At 36.5% G+C, this 19,983-nt stretch overlaps 1 protein-coding gene across 9 annotated transcripts in view; it reads left to right on the top strand.

The window, feature by feature from the left end:
- The window catches only part of UBE3A (ubiquitin protein ligase E3A), a 103,888-nt gene that overhangs the window by 35,502 nt on the left and 48,403 nt on the right, over positions 1 to 19,983 (top strand). For 3 of the 9 annotated variants that reach the window (XM_007114887.4, XM_024134490.3, XM_055088165.1), the window contains exons 3-4: positions 2,058 to 2,177; positions 5,285 to 5,329. In XM_007114887.4, coding sequence (XP_007114949.1) covers positions 2,158 to 2,177; positions 5,285 to 5,329 — 65 coding nt within the window. In that variant the 5' untranslated portion in view covers positions 2,058 to 2,157. Of the gene's footprint in view, positions 1 to 2,057; positions 2,178 to 3,531; positions 3,741 to 5,284; positions 5,330 to 19,983 lie in introns of all 9 variants that reach the window. The other 6 variants (XM_055088166.1, XM_024134491.3, XM_028495170.2 and 3 more) reach the window with 5 other exon arrangements.

Below are 19,983 nucleotides of genomic sequence, written 5' to 3'. Positions count from 1 at the left end.
GTTAATTAGTTAAATTAATTAATCAGTTAAAAGGTATTTTGACTTTCTCATTTTTATGTTTACAGGTTGGAAAGTTAGACTTGCATCTTTTAAATCCACATACGCTATTAGTCTTATGAGGCCCCCACAGGAAACACTGTTCATTTCAGGGGCTCCTTACCTCTTTCCCGTATGACCTCAGGAATATTCTAGGTTTTTATTAGAAAACATGCAGCTATGATAGGAAAATCTGGGAAATTTGAATTATATCTTCCAGGGATTAAAAATCCCACTTATAGGCATACCTCAGAGGTATTTCAGGTTAAGTTCTAGACCACCGCAGTAAGGCAAATAAAGCTAATCGTGAATTTTTTGGCTTTCCAGTGCATATAAAAATTATGTCTACACTATACTACAGTCTATTAAGTGTGCCATAGCATTATGTCTAAAAAAGTAATGTACATACCTTAATTACAAAATACTTTACTGCTAAAATATGCTAACCATCATCTGAGCTTTCAGCGAGTTGTTGTAGTAACATCAAAAGTTACTGATCACAGATCACCGTAACAAATACAATAATGATGAAAAAGTTTGAAATATTGCAGAAATTACCGAAGTGTGACACGGAGACATGAAGAGAGCAAATGCAGTTGGAAAGATGGCACCAATAGACATGCTTGAGGCAGGGCTGCCACAAACCTTCAGTTTGTAAAAAACGCAGTATCTGTGAAGCACAATAAAATGAAGTATGCCTGTATTGGAGTCCCCTTAAGTTAATGTATTCTTAGGCAAACTCTCACCCTTATCTGAATTTGAAGCCCAAGTTCATAGGCTGCAGAGGTATGGGCTCAAGCATTGATGTTTCATCCCTTCTCTTAGGGTTCTCAGATAACTTGCTATTTTATATAGGGCTCTGGATCCATGCTGTAAACCACCTTCTGTGGTTGTCTCTTGTCACTTGGAAGGTGTTAACTATCAAGGATCTTTTTTTTTTCTCCTAATTTTCTCATCTTTCCTCAGTTCACTTTTCAGATTTGGCCTGGATATATAGTTTGGTAGGGAAATCATAGGGGAAAAACTAGTTGCATGAGCTCTTGATTCTGGGATATTCTGGATGTGTATCTTTGCCTGAAACTACAGTGTGATTAAGATGCCTGATAAATGTGAACCATGATAATCAGGAATCAGGAAAGTTCAGCTAAGGCCAAGTAAGAGGATCAAAAGATACTAGGTTGAAGGAGGAGGAAATGTTTTCATATTTTGCCATTCTCTCTCATGAAATTGAATATTAGTGGATTTATGGCTGATGTGGAGAACATGTTTTCATGAAATACCCGAGGAGTTTTGGCTAATGTTAGATTATCCTATTTAAATATGGAATAAGTAAGGAATAGACTGGGTGTGGACTGGGTGTGTGTGTGTGTGTGTGTGTGTGTGTGTGTTTGTGTATCTTTGTGGGTGTGGGTGTATAACTATTCCATTAAGCATTTGACTACCTGGAAAACTCTACTACTGTTAGTCCCATTTAAATTGTTGTAATTGTGGGGTGTCAATCCATATTTTAAATTTTTGTTCATATATTTAAATCATGAGACTCTATAGCAAAACTAAATGAAATCACAGAATACTAACTCTGGATAGGCAGTCAGTATATCTGGGTTTTTAATCCTAGTCCTGGCTTCAACGCTAATACTAAAATCTTGGGCAAGTCAATTAATCACTCTGAGGCTGCTTGGTTTTTTCTTTTTCTTTTTCTTTTTAAAAATTCTTTCTATAGTATCTGCTCTGAATAGGTAGAGCCCAAATTGTCTTCAGATTTAAGATGCCATTGACCAAAGTGCTTTATAAACTGTAACACTTCATAAAAGTACAGGAGATTATTATATTTTTTCAAGTGAAGAAATCATTTAAGGAAAAAAAAATGCTGGAAAATAGTCCTTAAAAGCATTTCTATAATTACTCTTCTGATGAATGTTGCATTGGCACCTAATTTGAACCTTTGAAGATTATTTTTGAACAGTGAATTGGGTTTATATATTAAAGTGTTCTAACTAAAGATTTGTTTAATTTATTAGAGTTATTAAACCTACGCTCAGATCAAGTTAGCAGCTAGACTGGTGTGACAACCTGTTTTTAATCAGTGACTCAAAGCTGTGATCACCCTGATGTCACCGAATGGCCACAGCTTGTAAAAGGTAATTTTGAATGTTATTTTACAGCCTTTAAAAGGCTGTCATTGTAAAATACGTGCTGTAAAAAAATGAAGAAAATGTACATTGGCAGGAATACTGCCTGCTAAGAATAGTGGACCTAAGAGTTGACCTGTTTCTCCATTTAATCTCCTTCTTAAAATATTTTGTGCCTTTTCCCCAGACCTATCTGTATGAATAAACAGGAAAGTATTTCTAAAAAATTTCAAATTTTTAAATAAATGTTTTATTATGAACATTAAAAAAAACTATGAAAAAAGTCTTAATATGCATTTTAAAGTGTGCTTTTTATGTGGTGAGAGTTTTAATAAATCTAGTATACTTGTCTCTCCCAGAGTTACAGTGGAAGGACTTGCAGACTAGAGAAGCTGGACCTCATAGAAATCTTTTTTCTGATTTGTTATTCTGACGAACTTTAGGTTAACCTAAGTCAATACTTTTTGGGTTTTTTTCTCCTTTGGTTATATGTCCTCAATTTGGTAAAATTACAATATGTACTAGATCCTTACTTCCAAGAACTTGAGAGTAAAGAATAAAGAGACTCTTCAGGGGCTAAATTAAAGCTTGGCAACTATTGTTAGATCTTAGGTATTTTATAATTTTGAGAGTTTGGATCCTAATTTTAGGATATTCTTTAGTAAATTATTTAGAAAATTAGTAAAATATTTAGAATATTTAGAATAAACAGACAGAATACAATAAGGAGAATGACTAGAAATTTATTCAGGCAGGTACTGTTACTTATTGCTCACTGTAAGGTAAAAGGTGCTTCTGTTTGTTCAGTGTATATTCACCTTTCTCTGATTAAAAAACAATTTTTGTTTTGAGTAAAAAACAATTACGCTAACTCTGTTTAAGAGACCTAGGATAGATTGCTTTAAGGTAATAATCTTCAGTCCTTATTCTTTTGTTGTTCTTGTTGACTGAATTGGTTTAAGTTACTTGGTTTGACTTAAAAGTGGTTTTTGGTAGCTTATGTTAATATATGTTAATGTTAAATGATCTAGTTTATTTACAGTAATTTGATGACATTTTGGTGCTAATGTTTACATATCCTCTTGTTTAGAGAATAGACTTTGGAAAATAGAATGTAGTTACCATTTGATGTATTTAACCTCTATCCCATTTCAGAATCTCAAAACTTTGCAGCAGTTACAAATTGTGCTTCTGAGACTTGGATTTGTTTTTCCTCTTGCTTGTATCTTACCTTTTTGCAGTAGCAGTTTAATTTCCCTGTCATTGTGTCCTCATTTTTTCCCCTCTCTCTCTTTCCCTGTTAATTTTGAAAGTTTTGCCGCCTACATGTATGAAAGCTTCTAATCTGCCTCTCTTCCCTTAGTGCCAGCAGGTTTATTTTTTGTTTTGCAAGCCTGCTCTGCCTCCTTACAGTATGACATCTGATGCTGGAGGGTCGCACTTTCAAAATTGAGTCAGCTGGTACATGGGGTTATCATCACTTTTTAGCTCTTCTGTCTGAGAGATACAAGTTTGGAAGCAATCTTGGGGTACTTAACCACAAGGCTGGTGGAGACCAGGTGTGTCACAAAGGTGATTTGCTTGCTCCCTGGGGGAGAGGGTGGAGTGAAATTTTTGCATTTGTGTCACTGCCAAGTCACTGCCACCTCCAGCATGCCCCAGTTTTTAGTTCTAATATCATTTTGTGCAAAATTGAAAATGTAAATATACTGCAAAGAAGATCTAAAATAAATATTTGAGCTGCTGGATTTTTTTTTTTTTTTTTTTTTTTTTTATTTTTTGCATTCTTGTCCTTGGACCACTGCAGTGAGGGGTAATTTTGGAAGTCTGATAAAGAAGTGAGTTTTTTAAAATCTAAGAAATATGGAAAACAGATTCTTTTCTTTTCTGGTGGCTCTGATTTTAAGATTCTCTTGTTAAAAGTTGTTTACAATTAGAAGTCTCAAGTCAGTGATAAATTTACAAATCAAGTCCTTGTAGTGTCAGTTTGAAAATTTAGCTTTTGACCTCTAAAAAATATTTTACCTGTTTTGTGAATTGAAAGTGTTAGAAATCAGTATTATGTTGATTCACCTTAATACAATATATATTGACTGATGCTGGTTGTAAAAGTGAACAGGGTAACAGGAATTTATTTTTAACAGCATGATGGGGTAGGCAAAATTGGTTCATGCCCCAAAATGAAAATAAGACTTCTTAGTGTCTTAGAATTTTCAGTATTTCTACTTAAAATAGCAGCAGTATATTTTTTTTTAAAAAAGAAAATAACTGGCAACTATTTATAACTGAAGTCAATTCACAGTTATCCACAGCAAAATTTTAATACCCTAGGATGGTACAATTTTGACAGGTAGTACATCCTGCCAGTGTATTTTCAGGGAAAGCTACTTTCATTGTTGAAATAAGGTAATCATGGTCAGAATGGTAAAACAGACTTAAGTGTCTCAAAATTCAGAAGGGTATTAGATTGAAATTTGGATTGAAATTTGAATTATCTACAGCAGAGGTTGGCAAACTTTTTCTTAAAGGGCTAGGTAATAAATATTTTAGGCTTTGTGGGCCACATGTCTCCGACAGAGTTTCTCAGCTCTGCTTTTGTAATGTAAAAGCACCCGTAAATAAATGAGCGTGATTCTGTGCCGGTACAACTTTACAAAAATAGGCGGCCAACCCAGGCCTTAGTTTGTCATCCCAGGCAGTAGTTTGCTGATCCCTCATCTAAAGTTTGAGACTGTTAATACCAGTGAATACTTTTGATATTGTGGATAACCAATACTTGGCTGTAGAAGGTTTTATAGTTGTGGGTTTTTATTATAAATATTTGACTTTGTGAATAATTATGATTTATTACACTGGTTTGTATGTTGGTATCTAAATATAGCGCTTACAGTTTCCTTTCCTTAAAAAAAAAAAAAAAGAACAGAGTTTTTATTAGTCTAGCCCTTACAATAAATGTGTTGTATGGCAATCTGATTTGATCACTTTTTTCTCATGTTGAACTTTTAAAACTGTTAACCATTAAATCTTGTTTTCAAATTTGTCTTCCAAAATAAAATGTTTACCCCTTTTTGAAATATGGAATATTTTGCTTAACTTTACTGAATTGCATTTTACAGATCATCAGGAGAACCTCAGTCTGACGACATTGAAGCTAGCCGAATGTAAGTATAACTTGGTTGAGGCTGTGTGGTGTCTTTTAAGTTGCGCTAGATTGCTTCAAATGGTATCACATTATTTGAAAATAATTTCCAGTTAAAGAGAGTATAATGCTTTAAAAAGTACATTGGAAGATAGGAATATGCATGTCTAATATTTTCCCTACCAAGTAAATACCTCTAAATCTTGGTAACATGCTACTAGATTTCTACTTCTGGGTAGATAATTGCATGCCCCTGGATTCTTATATATTTTTGCTCACTAGCAGTTTTGGGGAAATAGATGGGGAAAGAGTTCAGTTTAACAATCATTTATTAAGTGCCTGCTGTGTATAAGATATTGGGTGCTGTGTTGTGGATACAGAGATGCATAAAATTTGTTCCTAACCTACAGAAATGTAGTCTACTCAGTGTGAAAGACCCAGAAGCAAATCATTTCAATCATTGTGGTAGAAGGATACCCAGGATGGAACATGAACATAAAGAAGCACCAGGGTACTCAAGTACCCTGATGCAATAGGGATCTAATCCAGATGGCAGGGAAATAGGGGTGATCAGGGAAGGCTAAGTTAAGTCTTGAAGTGTGACTGGGAGTTAGGTGGCACATTCTAGGCAGAAGCAGGAGCAGAGTTATAAAGCAGCATAGTGAATGTAGGGAACAGTAGGCAATTGAGGATTTTTAGATCATAGACTGACTGAAATGTAGGAAATTGAAGGAGATGAGACTTGAAAGAGAGGACTAGGTGCTTGCATGCTATGTAAAGGACCTTGGCCTGTCTCTCATAGGTATTTGGGAGTCAGTAAAGAATTTGCTAAGTACGGGTAGTAACCTTGTTAGGTGTATATTTTTAATAACTTTGCCAACAGGGAAGCAGGATTGAGGAGAAATCATGGGGTGGTGGTACGTTGACCAGGGCTTCAGTCAATGAGGGCCTAAATAAGGGCAGTGGTATATTAGGAATTCAAGATAAAGTTTTCTGGATGAAAGAAAAATAGAAGGTGAAGTAGGTTAGTGGTTAGTTGTGAGAATATAAGAAGTTTAAGATAATATGAGAAGTGGTAATTGTTGAAGCAAGGTTTTTAAGATAGTAAGGGTTGGAATGAAGAATATAAGTGTAGGGATTTCTCTTGAATAAGAGCAAAGACCCCTCATCTTATGAAACTAGAAGAAGGAGGTAAAAATGGATATGTGATGTTAAATGTGTTGGTAGGTAAGAATGGGGAAGTCAAAGTCATTTGTGTCTGAACTGTCAATTTTCTTAGTAAATTAGGTCAGCTACACCACTATGTGCTTTTGAAAAAGTGGTTGTGGATTAAGCTTGGGACATGCAGACTTAAACAGCAGATTTCTCTACTGAAAATAGCGGAAATCCTTTAAAATGCTGATGTACATTGTGCATCTCCAAGAAGGGACTATAAAATGTATTTCTCAAATTTATGTGTCCATGTAACCTTTAAAAAAAATTTTTTTGTGGTAAAATACACGTAACAAAATTTACCATCTTTACTATTTTTAAGTATACAATTTAGTGGTATTAAGTACATCCATATTGTTGTGCAGTCATTGCCACTGTCATCTGTATAACTTTTCATCTTGCAAAACTGAAACTGTACCTGTTAAACAATCACTCCCCATTCACCCTTCTCCCTAGCCCCTGGCAACCACCATTCTACTTTCTGTCTTTATGATTTTAACGACTCTACCTCATTTACTCTGAGCACCCACAGTATTTGTCTTTTTGTGATTGGCTTATTCTACTTACGTAGCATGATGTCAAGGTTCATCCCTGTTGTAGCATATGTCAGAATTTTCTTCCTTTTTAAGGCTGAATAATCTGTTGTATGTATGTAACATTTTGTTTATCCATTCATCTGTTGATGGACACAGGTTGCTTATGTTTTAGCTATTGTGAATAGTGCTTCAATGTACAAATACCTCTTTGAGACCCTGCTTTTATTTCTTTGGGTATATACCCAGAAGTGGGATTGCTGGATCATATGGTAGTCCTATTTTTAATTTTCTGAGGAACCTCTGTACTGTTTTCTACAGTGGCTGCACCAAATTAGCATTCTGACCTAATAATGCACAAAGGTTATAATTTCTCAACATTCTCATCAACATTTGTAATTATCTGTTTTTTTCATAGTAGCCATCCTAATGGGAGTAAGTTGATATTTCTTGGTAGTTTTGTGACCCTGTAACTTTTTTTTTGTAATAAATTTATCTATCTATCTATTCATGGCTTGCATTGGATCTTCGTTGCTGCGTGTGGGCTTTCTCTAGTTGCGGCGAGCAGGGGCTACTCTTTGTTGCGGTGCGTGGACTTTGCATTGCGGTGGCTTCTCTTGTTGCAGAGCACAGGCTCTAGGCATGTGGGCTTCAGAAGTTGTGGCATGCGGGCTCAGTAGTTGTGGCTTGTGGGCTCTAGAGGGCAGGCTCAGTAGTTGTGGCACACGGTTTTAGTTCGCAGCATGTGGGATCTTCCTGGACCAGGGCTTGAACCCATGTCCCCTGCATTGGCAGGAGGATTCTTAAGCACTGCGCAACCAGGGAAGTCCTGACTATGTAACTTTTTAAGAAACATTTTCAAGTAGTTCTCGTGGAACATGGAGTTTGGTTAGGGGATTTGAGAAGACTGAAAACTTGGAAAGTTATCGGGGGAAATGGGTGAAGAAGTGGACCAAATATTATTGAGAGTCTCGTGCTACTGAGTGGCCAGCTAAGGTTAGCTTACTGCATACTTGCAGTTTAAAGACTTTTCTTTAATAGCTAGAAGAAGATGCATGGTATTTCAGGGTTGGTTATTAGAGCATATGGGAAGTGGCATGTGTGTAGAGTGTTAACATTGGAGTAGTTGAACTTATATGTCATTGGCGATGGCCACTGTTGGAAAGGTTGTGATGCCAGGTGAAGATGTTGGGTTGGTTACAAAAAGCCTGATGGGTCAAAGAGATAGTTCAGTGTAAGTGAAACTCTTACAAAGATAGATGATAATGATCAGAGCCTAAGGTAGTGATTGGCTGAAATTGAGAGGAGGTGAGGGACGCTCAAGTTAAGAAAGTCAAATATTTTGGGGGCTAGAATGTTGGGATAGATCATGCACACAGACATTGAAGTCACAATGCCAGCAATATAACTCGGGAAAAATAGAGCCTTTAGTATATGGGTATAATTTACCAGACCAGAGAGGGAAGGAAGAAGGATTTCAGGTAGGTAACATGAGTTTCAAAGAGTAAGTTGTGTTTGTGCTCTGCTTTGTTTTGTTTCGGGGGATGGGCATTATTTTTAATATAATTAATTAGAATAATAATGGTGCACTTAGGGGTTTGAGTTGTCTTTGGAACCCTCACCTAAAAGGTTTGCAACGTAAGATAAGCCTTTGGGGGTAAATCAGGTTTTAGTGAAAGCTAAGAGATTGAGGAACTATTATATAAAGCAGTTGAAGATAGGTGACAGCCTATATCATAAATGTATTTCTAGAGATCTTGGTGGAGGAGATTAGATGGATGAATCAAGAGTAAAGAATGGAAAAGGAAAGATGGAGGCTTGCATTTTGTAGTAAAAACCAAGGATGGCAAGAATGTGAGGTTGATACAGTTTCTCAAATTCCTATACCTGTAGAAATTGTAACCAGGCAGTAATTTAGTAAGATTTGTTCTACCTTAATCTTGTGGGTCTTGATTTACAAAATAGGTGATGAAGGAGTCTTGTTTTTACCTAAGAATTAGCTAGTGTGTTTTATTAATTGCAACATCTTAAATTTATTAAAGCATGGTGTTTTTTTTAGCACTTGAGATGCATTTGCATTTGACATCCTTTAGGGAACACCTTGAGTACATTTAAAATAGTAATTTATATAAAATTAAAGAATATGCCTATTTTTAGGAATTCCTAGTGTCACCCATTTCCTAGAGTGCAGAAAAACATAGTAAAAGTTTTTAAGAGCTGCATGCTAGTTTATAGTTTAACCTAGAAATAGAACTAACACAATAACCCAGATCTTTTTATTCAATTATATGTATTATGTACTTGGATTTTGTTTAAATTTATATATACCATGTAGTAGTCTTTTTGCACATATTAATTTAGACTCTTTAATTTTCTTAGTGATTTCAAAGCAGTTTCTAGTAACTTCAGATTTCTTATCTTTGGTAGTTACTATCTTTGGTAGTTACTCCCCAACCCTATCTCTAACACTTAGGCTATGTTTTCAGGTATATAACTAATACAGTAAATGGAACCAAGGGTAAATATATCAAGTGATTTATGGTTCAGTGTTTGGAAGGCCTATTTTTTCTAAATGTTGGAATGACCAAGGACCTAGTTCTCAGGCCATCATTATCTCTTTTCTCTAGGTAAGAACTTTACCATATATACTATGACAACTTTCATATTTTCATCTCCAACTCTGACTTACCTTCTGAATTGTAGACATATATATCCAATAATTGGATGCCTGATTCTCACACTTAAGTCCAAAGCAAAATAGAGCTCTTGATTTTCATCCTCTCAAATCTGCTTCTCTTGTAATCTTTTTGCCATTTTAATCAGTGGCAACTCTTTCTTTTCTTCCAGTTCATCCAAAGTTTTGTTTTGGAAGCATCCTTGTTTTCTCTTTGTCTCACTCAGCTCATCAGCAAATCCTATTGACTCCACCTTTAAAATAAATTGATACTTCAACAACTTTTTTTTTTTTTTTTTTTTTTTTTGCGGTATGCGGGCCTCTCACTGTTGTGGCCTCTCCCGTTGCGGAGCACAGGCTCCGGAGGCGCAGGCTCAGCAACCATGGCTCATGGGCCCAGCTGCTCCACGGCATGTGGGATCTTCCCAGACCGGGGCACGAACCCGTGTCCCTTGCATCGGCAGGCAGACTCGCAACCACTGCGCCACCAGGGAAGCCCAACAACTTTTTTTTTAAACACCATTTCCACCTCAACCACTCTGATTAAAGCCATCATTTGCCACAAGAATGAAGTTCTTTCCCAGTAGTCTTGCTGCTTCTGTACTTACCCCTTACCAAGGTATTTTCTATGTAGCAGCCAGAGTGATCTTTTTTAAGATCGAAGTTAAACCATGTTACTTATACTCAAAACCTTTCAAACGCTTCCTGTCTCTCTCAGAGTACAGTCAAAGGATCTACATGGCCCTGTATGAACTTCCTTTCACTTCTGTGACCTTTCCATTTCTCTTGACCATTTTTGTCTACACTGGCTTTATGCGCTTGCCCTTAATGTTTTGGTGTTCTTAAGACTTGTGCCTGTTTTCTGTGACCCTTTTCTGTGATATCCACATGGCCTCCTTTCTTACTTGCTTTAGAGCTCTTAAATGATGCCTTATCAGAGAGGCCTTCCTTGACCAACTTTCTTCAAAGAATGGTCATGCTCTCTCTTCCCTATGCCCCTTCCTGTGCTGTATTTATCTTCTTGGGATTTAATGTCATCTGTCTGGTTTCATATTGATTTCTTTGTTGTCTGTCTCATTTAATACTGTCAATAGCATGGAAGCCTAATGAGAGTGCCGGGCATACAAGAGGTAGTCAGTAAATATTTATTATGTGAAAGAGTGAAATGACTACATTTATGTAAAATGTTTATTTCTACCTTTTCAATTCCCTTGTAGAAATGTAGGAAGAATATTCTGGGATCAGTTAAATATAAATAAACTGACATATATGTACATAGCCTACAGAACTTGGGTAATAACGTCTTCTTGAGCACTTACCATATGACAAACCATTGTGCACAGTACTGTATGTGCATTATATCATAGGAGAAGTAAGCCTTTTATCAGAGTAGACTATGGTGATATAACTTGTGTCCTCTGAAAGAGATTGTAGAGAATTGGTATAGTTTCTTCCTTAAATTTTTGTTAAACCCTTCTGGTAGTGGTGCTTTCTGTTTTGGAAGGTTATTTTTTAATTGATTTAATATCTTTACTAGATATAGGCCTACTCAGGTTGTCTGTTTCTTCTTGTGAGTTTTGGCAGATTGTGTCTTTCAAGGAATTGGTCCATTGCATCTAGGTTATCAAATTTGTGGGCATAGAATTGTTCACAGTATTCCTTTATTGTTTTTTTAATGTCCATGTGATTTGTAGCAATGTGCCCTCTTTCATTTCTGATATTAATAATTTGTGTGCCTTCTCTTTTCCTTAATTAGCCTGGTTAGAGAATTACCAGTTTTATTATTGATCTTTTCAAAGAACCAGCTTTTGATTTTGATTTTTCTCTGTGGATTTCCTTTTTTCAATTTCATTGATTTCTGCTCTAATTTTTATTATTTCTTCTGCTTACTTTGGATTTAATTTGCTCTTTTTTCTAGTTTACTAAGGTGGGAGCTTAGATGATTGATTTTTTTTTTTTTTTTTAAGATCTTCTTTCCTAATAAATGCATTCAATGTTATGAGTTCCCTCTAAAGCACTGCTTTCACTGCATCTCACAAATTTTGATAAGTTGTGTTTATTTCAAAATATTTTTTAGTTTCTCTTGTGATTTTTTTCTTTGACTTGTGTTACTTAGAAATGTGTTGTTTAATCTCCACGTATTTTGAGATTTTCCAGTTATATTTCTGTTACTGATTTCTAGTTTAATTCCATTGTAGTCTGAATGTAGACATTGTATGATTTCTGTTCTTTGAAATGTGTTAAGGTGTGTTTTTTGGCCCAGAATGTGGTCTGTCTTGGTGAATGTTCCATGTGAGGTTGAGAAGAATGTGTAATCTGTTGTTGGATGAAGTAGTCCAGAGATGTCGATTATATCCAGTTGATTGATGGTGCTATTGAGTTCATCTGTGTCCTTAATGATTTTCTGCCTGCTAGATCTGCCCATTCCTGATAGAGAGGTATTGAAGTCTCCACCTATGGTAGTGGATTCATCTGTTTTTCCTTGCAGTTCTATCCCTTTTTGCCTCATGTAATTTGATGCTCTGTTGTTAAGTGCATACACATGACGTATTATAATATCTTCTTGGAGAACTGACCCATTTCTCATTATGTAATGCCCTTTTTTTTAACCCTGATAACTACTTTGCTTTGAAATCTGCTCTGGCTGAAATTATTTATTTTATTTTATTTTATTTTTGGCTGCATTGGGTCTTTGTTGCTGTGCATGGTCTTTTCTCTAGTTGCAGTGAGTGGTGGCTTCTCTTGTTGCAGAGCACAGGCTCTAGGCGCACGGGCTTCAGTAGTTGCAGCATGCGGGTTCAGTAGTTGTGGCTTGCGGGCTCTAGAGCACAGGCTCAGTAGTTGTGACACACGGGCTTAGTGGCTCCGCAGCATGTGGGATCTTCCCAGACCAGGGATCGAGCCCGTGTCCCCTGCATTGGCAGGTGGATTCTTAACCACTGTGCCACCAGGGAAGCCCTCTGGCTGAAGTTAATATAGCTACTCCTGCTTTCTTTTGATTATTGTTAGCATGGTATATATTTTTTCTATCTTTTTAAATTTATGTGTCTTTATATTTTAAGTATAGACAACATATAGTTGGGTCTTATTTTTTGATCCACTCTGACATCTCTTTTAATTGGTGCATTTAGACTGTTAATGTTTAAACTGATTGTTGATACAGTTGGTTTAATATCTAACATGTTTGTTACTATTTTCTATTTGTTGCCCTTGTTTTTTGTTCCTGTTTTTGTCTTCTATTCTTTTTCTGCCTTTTGTGGTTTTTACTTGAGCGTATTATATGATTCCATTTTCTCTCCTTTGTTAGCATATCCGTTATCCTACATTTTTACTTTTTTTAGTGGATGTCATAGAGTTTGCATTTACATCTAATCTTAGTCCACTTTCAAATAATGCTATATCACATCACAGGAAGTGTGAGTACCTTGTAATAACAAAATAACCCTAATTCCTCCCTCCTATTCTTTGTATCATTGCTGTCATACATTTCACTTGGATAATAGCATATATACACATATATACATATATAAGCATATATATACACATATATGAGCATATATGTACACACACGTATACGTACACACACATAAGTATTAGTAACCAAATACATAGTGGTATTATTTTGAACAAACTATTACCTGATAGGTCAGTTAAGATTAAGAAAAATAAAAGGTTTTACTTTACTTTCCACTTATTTCTTTTTCAGTGCTCTTCCTTCTTTACGTAAATTTGAGGTTCTTATCTGTAGCATTTTCCTTCTCTCTAGAGAAGGCTGGTGTACTGACAACAAATTCCCTGAATTTTTATCTGAGTCTTTATTTCTTCCTCACTTTTGAAGAAGAATTTCACAGGGTACAGAATTCTAAGTTGGTGTTTTTTTCTTTCTTTTTTTCCCCTTAATACTCTAAATATTTCATTTCACTCTCCTTTCATAGTTTCTGAGGAGAAGTCAGATGTAATTCTTATTTTTGATCTTCTGTAGGTAAGGAATTTTCCTCCTCTGGCTTCTTTGAGAATTTTTTCTTTACCTTTGATTATCTATATAGTCTGAAAATGATATGCCTGAGTGTAGGGTTTTTTGGGGGGCATTTATCCTGCTTGGTGTTTTCTGAACTTCCTGGATCTGTTGTTTGGTGTCTGATATTAATTTGGGGACATTCTCAGTCATTGTCTCAAGTATTTCTGATGGTCCTTTCTCTTCTTTTTCTGGTATCCCCTGTATGTGTATGCTGCACTTTTTATAGTTGTCCCACAGTCCTTAGATAGTCAGTTTTGTGTTTGTTAGTCTTTGGTCTCTTTGCTTTTCAGTTTTCGGTGATTGTATTGATATATATTCAAGTTCAGCGAGTCTTTTCTCAGTCTACTGAGAAAAGTTGTTTCCAGTCTACTATTAAGCCCATAAAAGACATTTTAAAATTCTGTTTCAATGTTTTTGATCTCTAGGTTTGTTTGTTTTAGTTCTTTCTTAGGATATCCATCTCTCTGTTTTACATTGTTCATCTGTTCCTACATGCTGTCCACTTTATTCATTAAAGCTAGTAAATTATATATTAACCAGCCCTTAGTTGGTTTAAATTTCTGGTGTGTTAATTCCAACATCCCTGCCATTTCTAGTTCTTATGCTTGCTCTGTGGTTGCAAATAGTGTTTTTTGCCTTTTAGTGTGCTTTGTAATTTTTTCTTAATAGCTGGACATGAGTTCCCAAGTAAAGGAATTGCTATAAATAGGGCTTTAGTAATGTGATAGTGAGATGTAAGGGCAAAGGAAGCATTTGATAATATTCTATCAGCATAGGCTCTGGTAAACTAGTTTGCCTGAGGACAGGCCTTGGTAAGAAGAATAGAGGGCTCTGGTGTGTCTCAAAATGGTTCCTTTCCTCCTCCCCCTGCTAGAAGCATGAGGGGATTTTCCCCAGTTCTTGCTTTGAGAACCTGCTTGAGCTTCTTGGGGTAAGTCTCATAAGAACTGTGGGGGCTCCCCTGTGACTGGGCCCCCCTAGAGTTTTTAACTCTAGACTTACCTATGCTCAGTCTCCTGTCCTGTCACAGGTTCCTGCTTGTGGATCTCTGCTTCAGTAAAACTGTGACTCCCTGTATTTGTCTCTTCAGTATTTGGGACAACAGTTTGCAGTTTATGTTCTCCCTCCCTTAGGGATTCAAGAAGAGTTGTGGATTTTTTAGTCTCTCTAGCTTTTTACTTGTTATTGGATTGGAGAAGTGACTTCCTAGCTCCTTACTTGTGGAACCAGAAATCAGAAGTTGAGATATAGCTTGGATGCTGTTTTCAATATGGAGTGGGAGAAAATATTTCTATACGACTTCCAACTCAAATATACTTACATGTGTATAAAAACATTTATGGATAAGTAACATCTTGAAATACATTCTGAAGTAAAAGATACAAATCTCTTCAACCAAATAAAGATAGCTCTTCTCTTTTCAGGTTTCTCTCCTATGGGTTCTGGTAGCATGTTCTTCTTCAGACTGAGCCTTTGCATATTCTTTGGTGTGCATCTGATATACCTAAGAAACTGGGAGGTATCCTGACATCTGTTTCCCTTTATGGTTAAGTACTAGAAAAAGATAGAGTTAATTGACACTGTTATCTAGACAATATCAGGAGAGAAATTGAAGACTCCTCATGGAGGCTCTGAAATTCACTAGGTTATTTATTAATTTATTAATAAATAAATTATCAGATCATGTGTCTCAGGGAGCTTACCATGTAATTAATAGTCAGTTATTATAAGGTGTACAGGTTACTGTGGGAGCAGCAGTCGTGATCCTGGAAATGATAGCTAAGCTGAATCTTTGAGGATGATTAGTTATAAATGTAGAGATCATAGTATTCTAGGCAGGAAGAAAAACTTTTTTAAGACCTGGAGCCAAGGAAGACAGCAGAACAAATCCTCTGAACTGTTATGCTGGAATACAGAGTTAAGAGACGAGAGAAGTGGTGAAAAATGTAGTTGGAATTAGAAAGCTAGAACCATATAGTGAAAGGCCTTGACACTACTGAAAAGTCCCTGGTTTTCTCCTGATAGACACAGGAACTAATGAAAGGTGTTAGGCATAGAAGTGACATGAGTCATAGTCTGTCCACTTTTCTACCACAAACATTGTATAAACCTATATATTCTGTTTTAAATACAAGGAAACGTGCTCCTGGTTCATGGTAGGGATGGATGAATAGATGAACTGCCTCTGACTGAGTCTTCTCAGAAGGCAGAATGAGCAGAATTCTGCTATTTTGTTGAAGTACTCCAATGAAGCAGTTTTTAGAATCAATGTGAATTTTGTATTTTATTCATTATATCTTACGTGTCCTTAAAAAAATTTTAAGAAATGTTAGTGGGCTGGGGCTTCCCTGGTGGCGTAGTGGTTGCACGTCCGCCTGCCGATGCAGGGGAACCGGGTTCGCGCCCCGGTCCGGGAGGATCCCACATGCCGCGGAGCGGCTGGGCCCGTGAGCCATGGCCGCTGGGCCTGCGCGTCCGGAGCCTGTGCTCCGCAACGGGAGAGGCCACAGCAGAGGGAGGCCCGCATACCACAAAAAAAAAAAAAAAACAAACAAGAAATGTTAGTGGGAATAGTTTGCAATCCTCGCTCCTAGGATACTTTGTGAGGATTAAAGGACATAATGTACAAAAACCACTCACTGTATGTTAATGAATGTTTATTGTTTTTGTTATCATTTCAGCTTGTAGCGCTACCTTCTATCCAGGTGCCCATCTTAGAAACCTAGGTATTCAGCTCTTCCAACTCATTTGCCCCTACATACTGCATCTTCTAAATGTTTCTTGCATCAGTTTCCTCTTCTTTCCTGCTACTTCTTCATTCTTTGCCTGGTCTCTAATAGTAGTCATCACTTAAATGGATTGCGTGCCTCCAGTTTTGCCAACTGGTCCCAGTTTAGAAAATGGAATTATCATAAAGGCAGATTTGACTTAGTCACTGACCTGCTTAAAACCCTTTAGTGACTCCTGCTGCAAGTGTTCTTATCTAGTGGTTTATGAATAGGGTGTGAACATTCTGAAACTTTCTGCCAGATGGAGTATATGTGCATACATTTTTATGTGGAGAAAGTTATTAGCCTTTGTAAGATTACTCCTGCTGGCTAAAATCTGAATTTCTTATCATATCTTATAAAGTCTCCCATAATCTGGCTTCTCCCTGCCTCTTCATATTTTTTGAGTCCTTCTTTGAACTTTTTACTGTTGAACTGCTTCCAGTTGTCATAAGACCATGTTCTTAAGGCTCTTCTGCCTTCACTCACTCATTTCCCTCTTATCTGAACTGGTCTTCCCACCCTTTGTGTTGTCAGTTCCTAGTCATCCTTTGTGATTCATCTTGGCTAAATTGCCTCTCTTTATATTGCCATACCTCTTGAGTCCCTATGATGTTAAAATCTTCTGGCTTTTTTTCCCTTTAAACAGTAAGTTCCTTGAAGAAAGAGCCCATATAAAAATAGCCATAGGAGCTGGAATAGTATTAGTTTATCTAGCAGAGTTTGAACTATACTGAAGGAGACATTTGGAAGTCATCAGGTATTTCTAAAGCCTTGAAAGATGAAACTGTCCAAAGAGAAGTACAAAAGGAAAAGTGTCTAATGGCTGGTCCCTGGGGAGTATAATAAGCATTTCTAGATTAGGAGGGGGAAGTATCTGAAGAATAGCCAGAGAGAAAGGAGGAAATCAGGAAATAGTGTCCTGAAAGCCCACAGTCAACAATTTCCAAAAGGCCTACATTTCTCAGCAAGGTTAACTAAAATAAGGAGTGAAAAGTGGTGACTTGGTGAGAACAGTCTCTACATTACTGGATACAGGGTGCTGTAAGCCTTGACTTTGTTTCCTACACACTGTTACTCTTTTTTTCCACTAATGCTTCTGGACTGTTTCTGTTGTTTTCTCAGTATAAGAATCCCTGTTCCTTTGAGGCTGTGCTTCCTGGCTGTGTAATCTTCTCTCTTCATTATCTAGTTATCTCCCAGGCCTTTCTCAGTCTTTGAAGAACTCATACTTTTGTACTCTGCTGCAGATCCCCTGCTGTCTTTGTTTACATGGGTAACCTCTAACAACATCTCAGTTCCCCACCCATTTTATCTTCAAAAACCTTCACGTCTGCTTCCTGCTCCTTCCCATTCCCATAGGCATGTTGGTCTGAACTGTTTTACCCCTGAAACCTTTAATTAAAACACCCACCTCTGGTTGCAGACTTTGTGTACTTTCTTACTTGCTTTCTCTCATCCCATCTGTCCTTCCTTGTCTTTAAGAGTTGTCCCTTGGCCCCTCTACTATCTTCCAGCCTCAGCCCTCTGGTTCCTGTACTCCTGACATAGACTGTTGAGCCCAGAAGATTGAATAGATTGTATTCCATAGGTTGCCTTTTCACTCTGTTGATTGTTTCCTTTGATATTTCTTATTTTTAAGTTTGATATAGTCCCATTTGGCTATTTTTGCTTTCATTGCATATGCTTTTGGTGTCATATCAAAGAATTCATTACCCAAATCCAGTGTCCTGAAACTATCCCACTATGTTTTCTTCTAGGAGTTTCATAGTTTCAGGTCATATATTTAGGTGTTTAATCCATCTTGAATTAACTTTTATATGGTATAGTGTAAGTTAAGGGTCCAACTTCATTCTTTGCGTGGGGATATTCAGTTTCTCAGCTCCATTTGTTGAAGCGACTGTTCTTTCCCATGTGTACCCATGGTACCTTTGTTGAAGATCACTTGACTGTATGTGTAAGAGTTTATTTCTGTATTCTCTGTTGTGTTCCATTGGTCTGTGTGACTTGACTTTATACCAGTACCATACTGTTTTAATTACTGTAGCTTTGTAAAGATGTTTTGAAATCAAGAATTGTGAGGCCTCTGGCATTGTTTTTCTTTCTCAAGATTAGTTTTGCTATTTGGGGTCCTTTGAGATTCCATATGAATTTTAGGATTTTTTTTTTCTATTTCTGAGAAAATGCCATTGGGATTTCAATAGGGATTGAATTGAATCTGTAGATTGCTTTGGGTAGTATGGACCTTTTAACAACATTAACTAAGTCTTCCAGTCCATGAACACAGGCTGTCTTTCCATTTGTTTGTGTCTTCTTTAGCTTCTTTCAGAAATTTTTTGTCATTTTCACTGTAAAAGTCTTTTGCCTCCTTGGGTAAGTCTGTTCATAGGTATTTTATTTTTGATGCTGTTGCAAATGGGAATATTTTCTTAATTTCCTTTTCAGATTGTTCATTTTTAGTTTATAGAAGCACAACTGATTTTTGCAAGTTGATTTTTGTATCCTGCAACTTTACTGAATTCATTTATTCTAACATTTTTTTTGTGGGATCTTTATGGTTTCCTGCATATTGATGTCATCTATGAACAAAGATAATTTTCTTTGTTTCTTCCTTTCCTATTTGGATGCCTTCATTTGTTTTTCTTGCCTGAATGCTCTGACTAGGATTGACAGTACTGTGTTGAAAAGAAACGGTGAGAGTGTGCAACCTTCCCTTGTTCCTGATTCTAGAGGGAAGGTTTTCAGTTTTACACCATTGGGTATAATATTGACTGTGGGCTTTGCTTATATGGACTTTATTATGTTGAGGTAATTTCCTTTTGTGTGTAGTTTGACTTTTTGTTATGAAAGGGTGTTTGTCAAATGCTTTTTCTGCGTCAGTTGAGATGATCATGTTATTTTTGTCCTTCATTTTGGTAATTTGGTGTATGACGATTGATTTTCATATGATGAAGCATCCTTACATTCCAGGAATAAATCCCACCTGGCGATGGTGTATAATCCTTTTCAGGTGTTGTCAAATTCTACTTGCTAGTAATTTATTGATTTTTGCATCCATATTTATCAGGGATATTGGCCTGTATTTTTCTTGTCTCATAGCTCTGTCTCATTTTAGTATCAGGGTAATGCTGACCTCATAAGTAAGTTTGGAAGTGTATCCTTCTCTTCATTTTTTGGAAAGAGTGTGAGAAGGATTGGTGTTAATTCTTCTTTAAATCTTTGGTAGAATTCTCCAGTGAAGCTATCTTATCCTGGGCTTTTGTAGAAATATATTCATTTTTTTCTAGGTTATTCAATTTGTTGGTGTATACTTGTTAGTAGTCTCTTATGATTCTTTTTATTCTTGTGGCATCAATTATAATTTATCTTCTTTATTTGTGATTTTGTTGAGTCATTTCTCTTTTTTCTTGGTCTAGCAAATGATTTGTTGATTTTCTTGAAATTCTCCAAAAACAACTCTTACTGTCATTG

The sequence above is a fragment of the Physeter macrocephalus genome, chromosome 11 (genome assembly GCF_002837175.3).
Source record: "Physeter macrocephalus isolate SW-GA chromosome 11, ASM283717v5, whole genome shotgun sequence".
Taxonomy (NCBI): domain Eukaryota; kingdom Metazoa; phylum Chordata; class Mammalia; order Artiodactyla; family Physeteridae; genus Physeter; species Physeter macrocephalus.
Note: the sequence above shows the minus strand (reverse complement) of the source record. Positions and strands in the feature narration are given on the sequence as shown.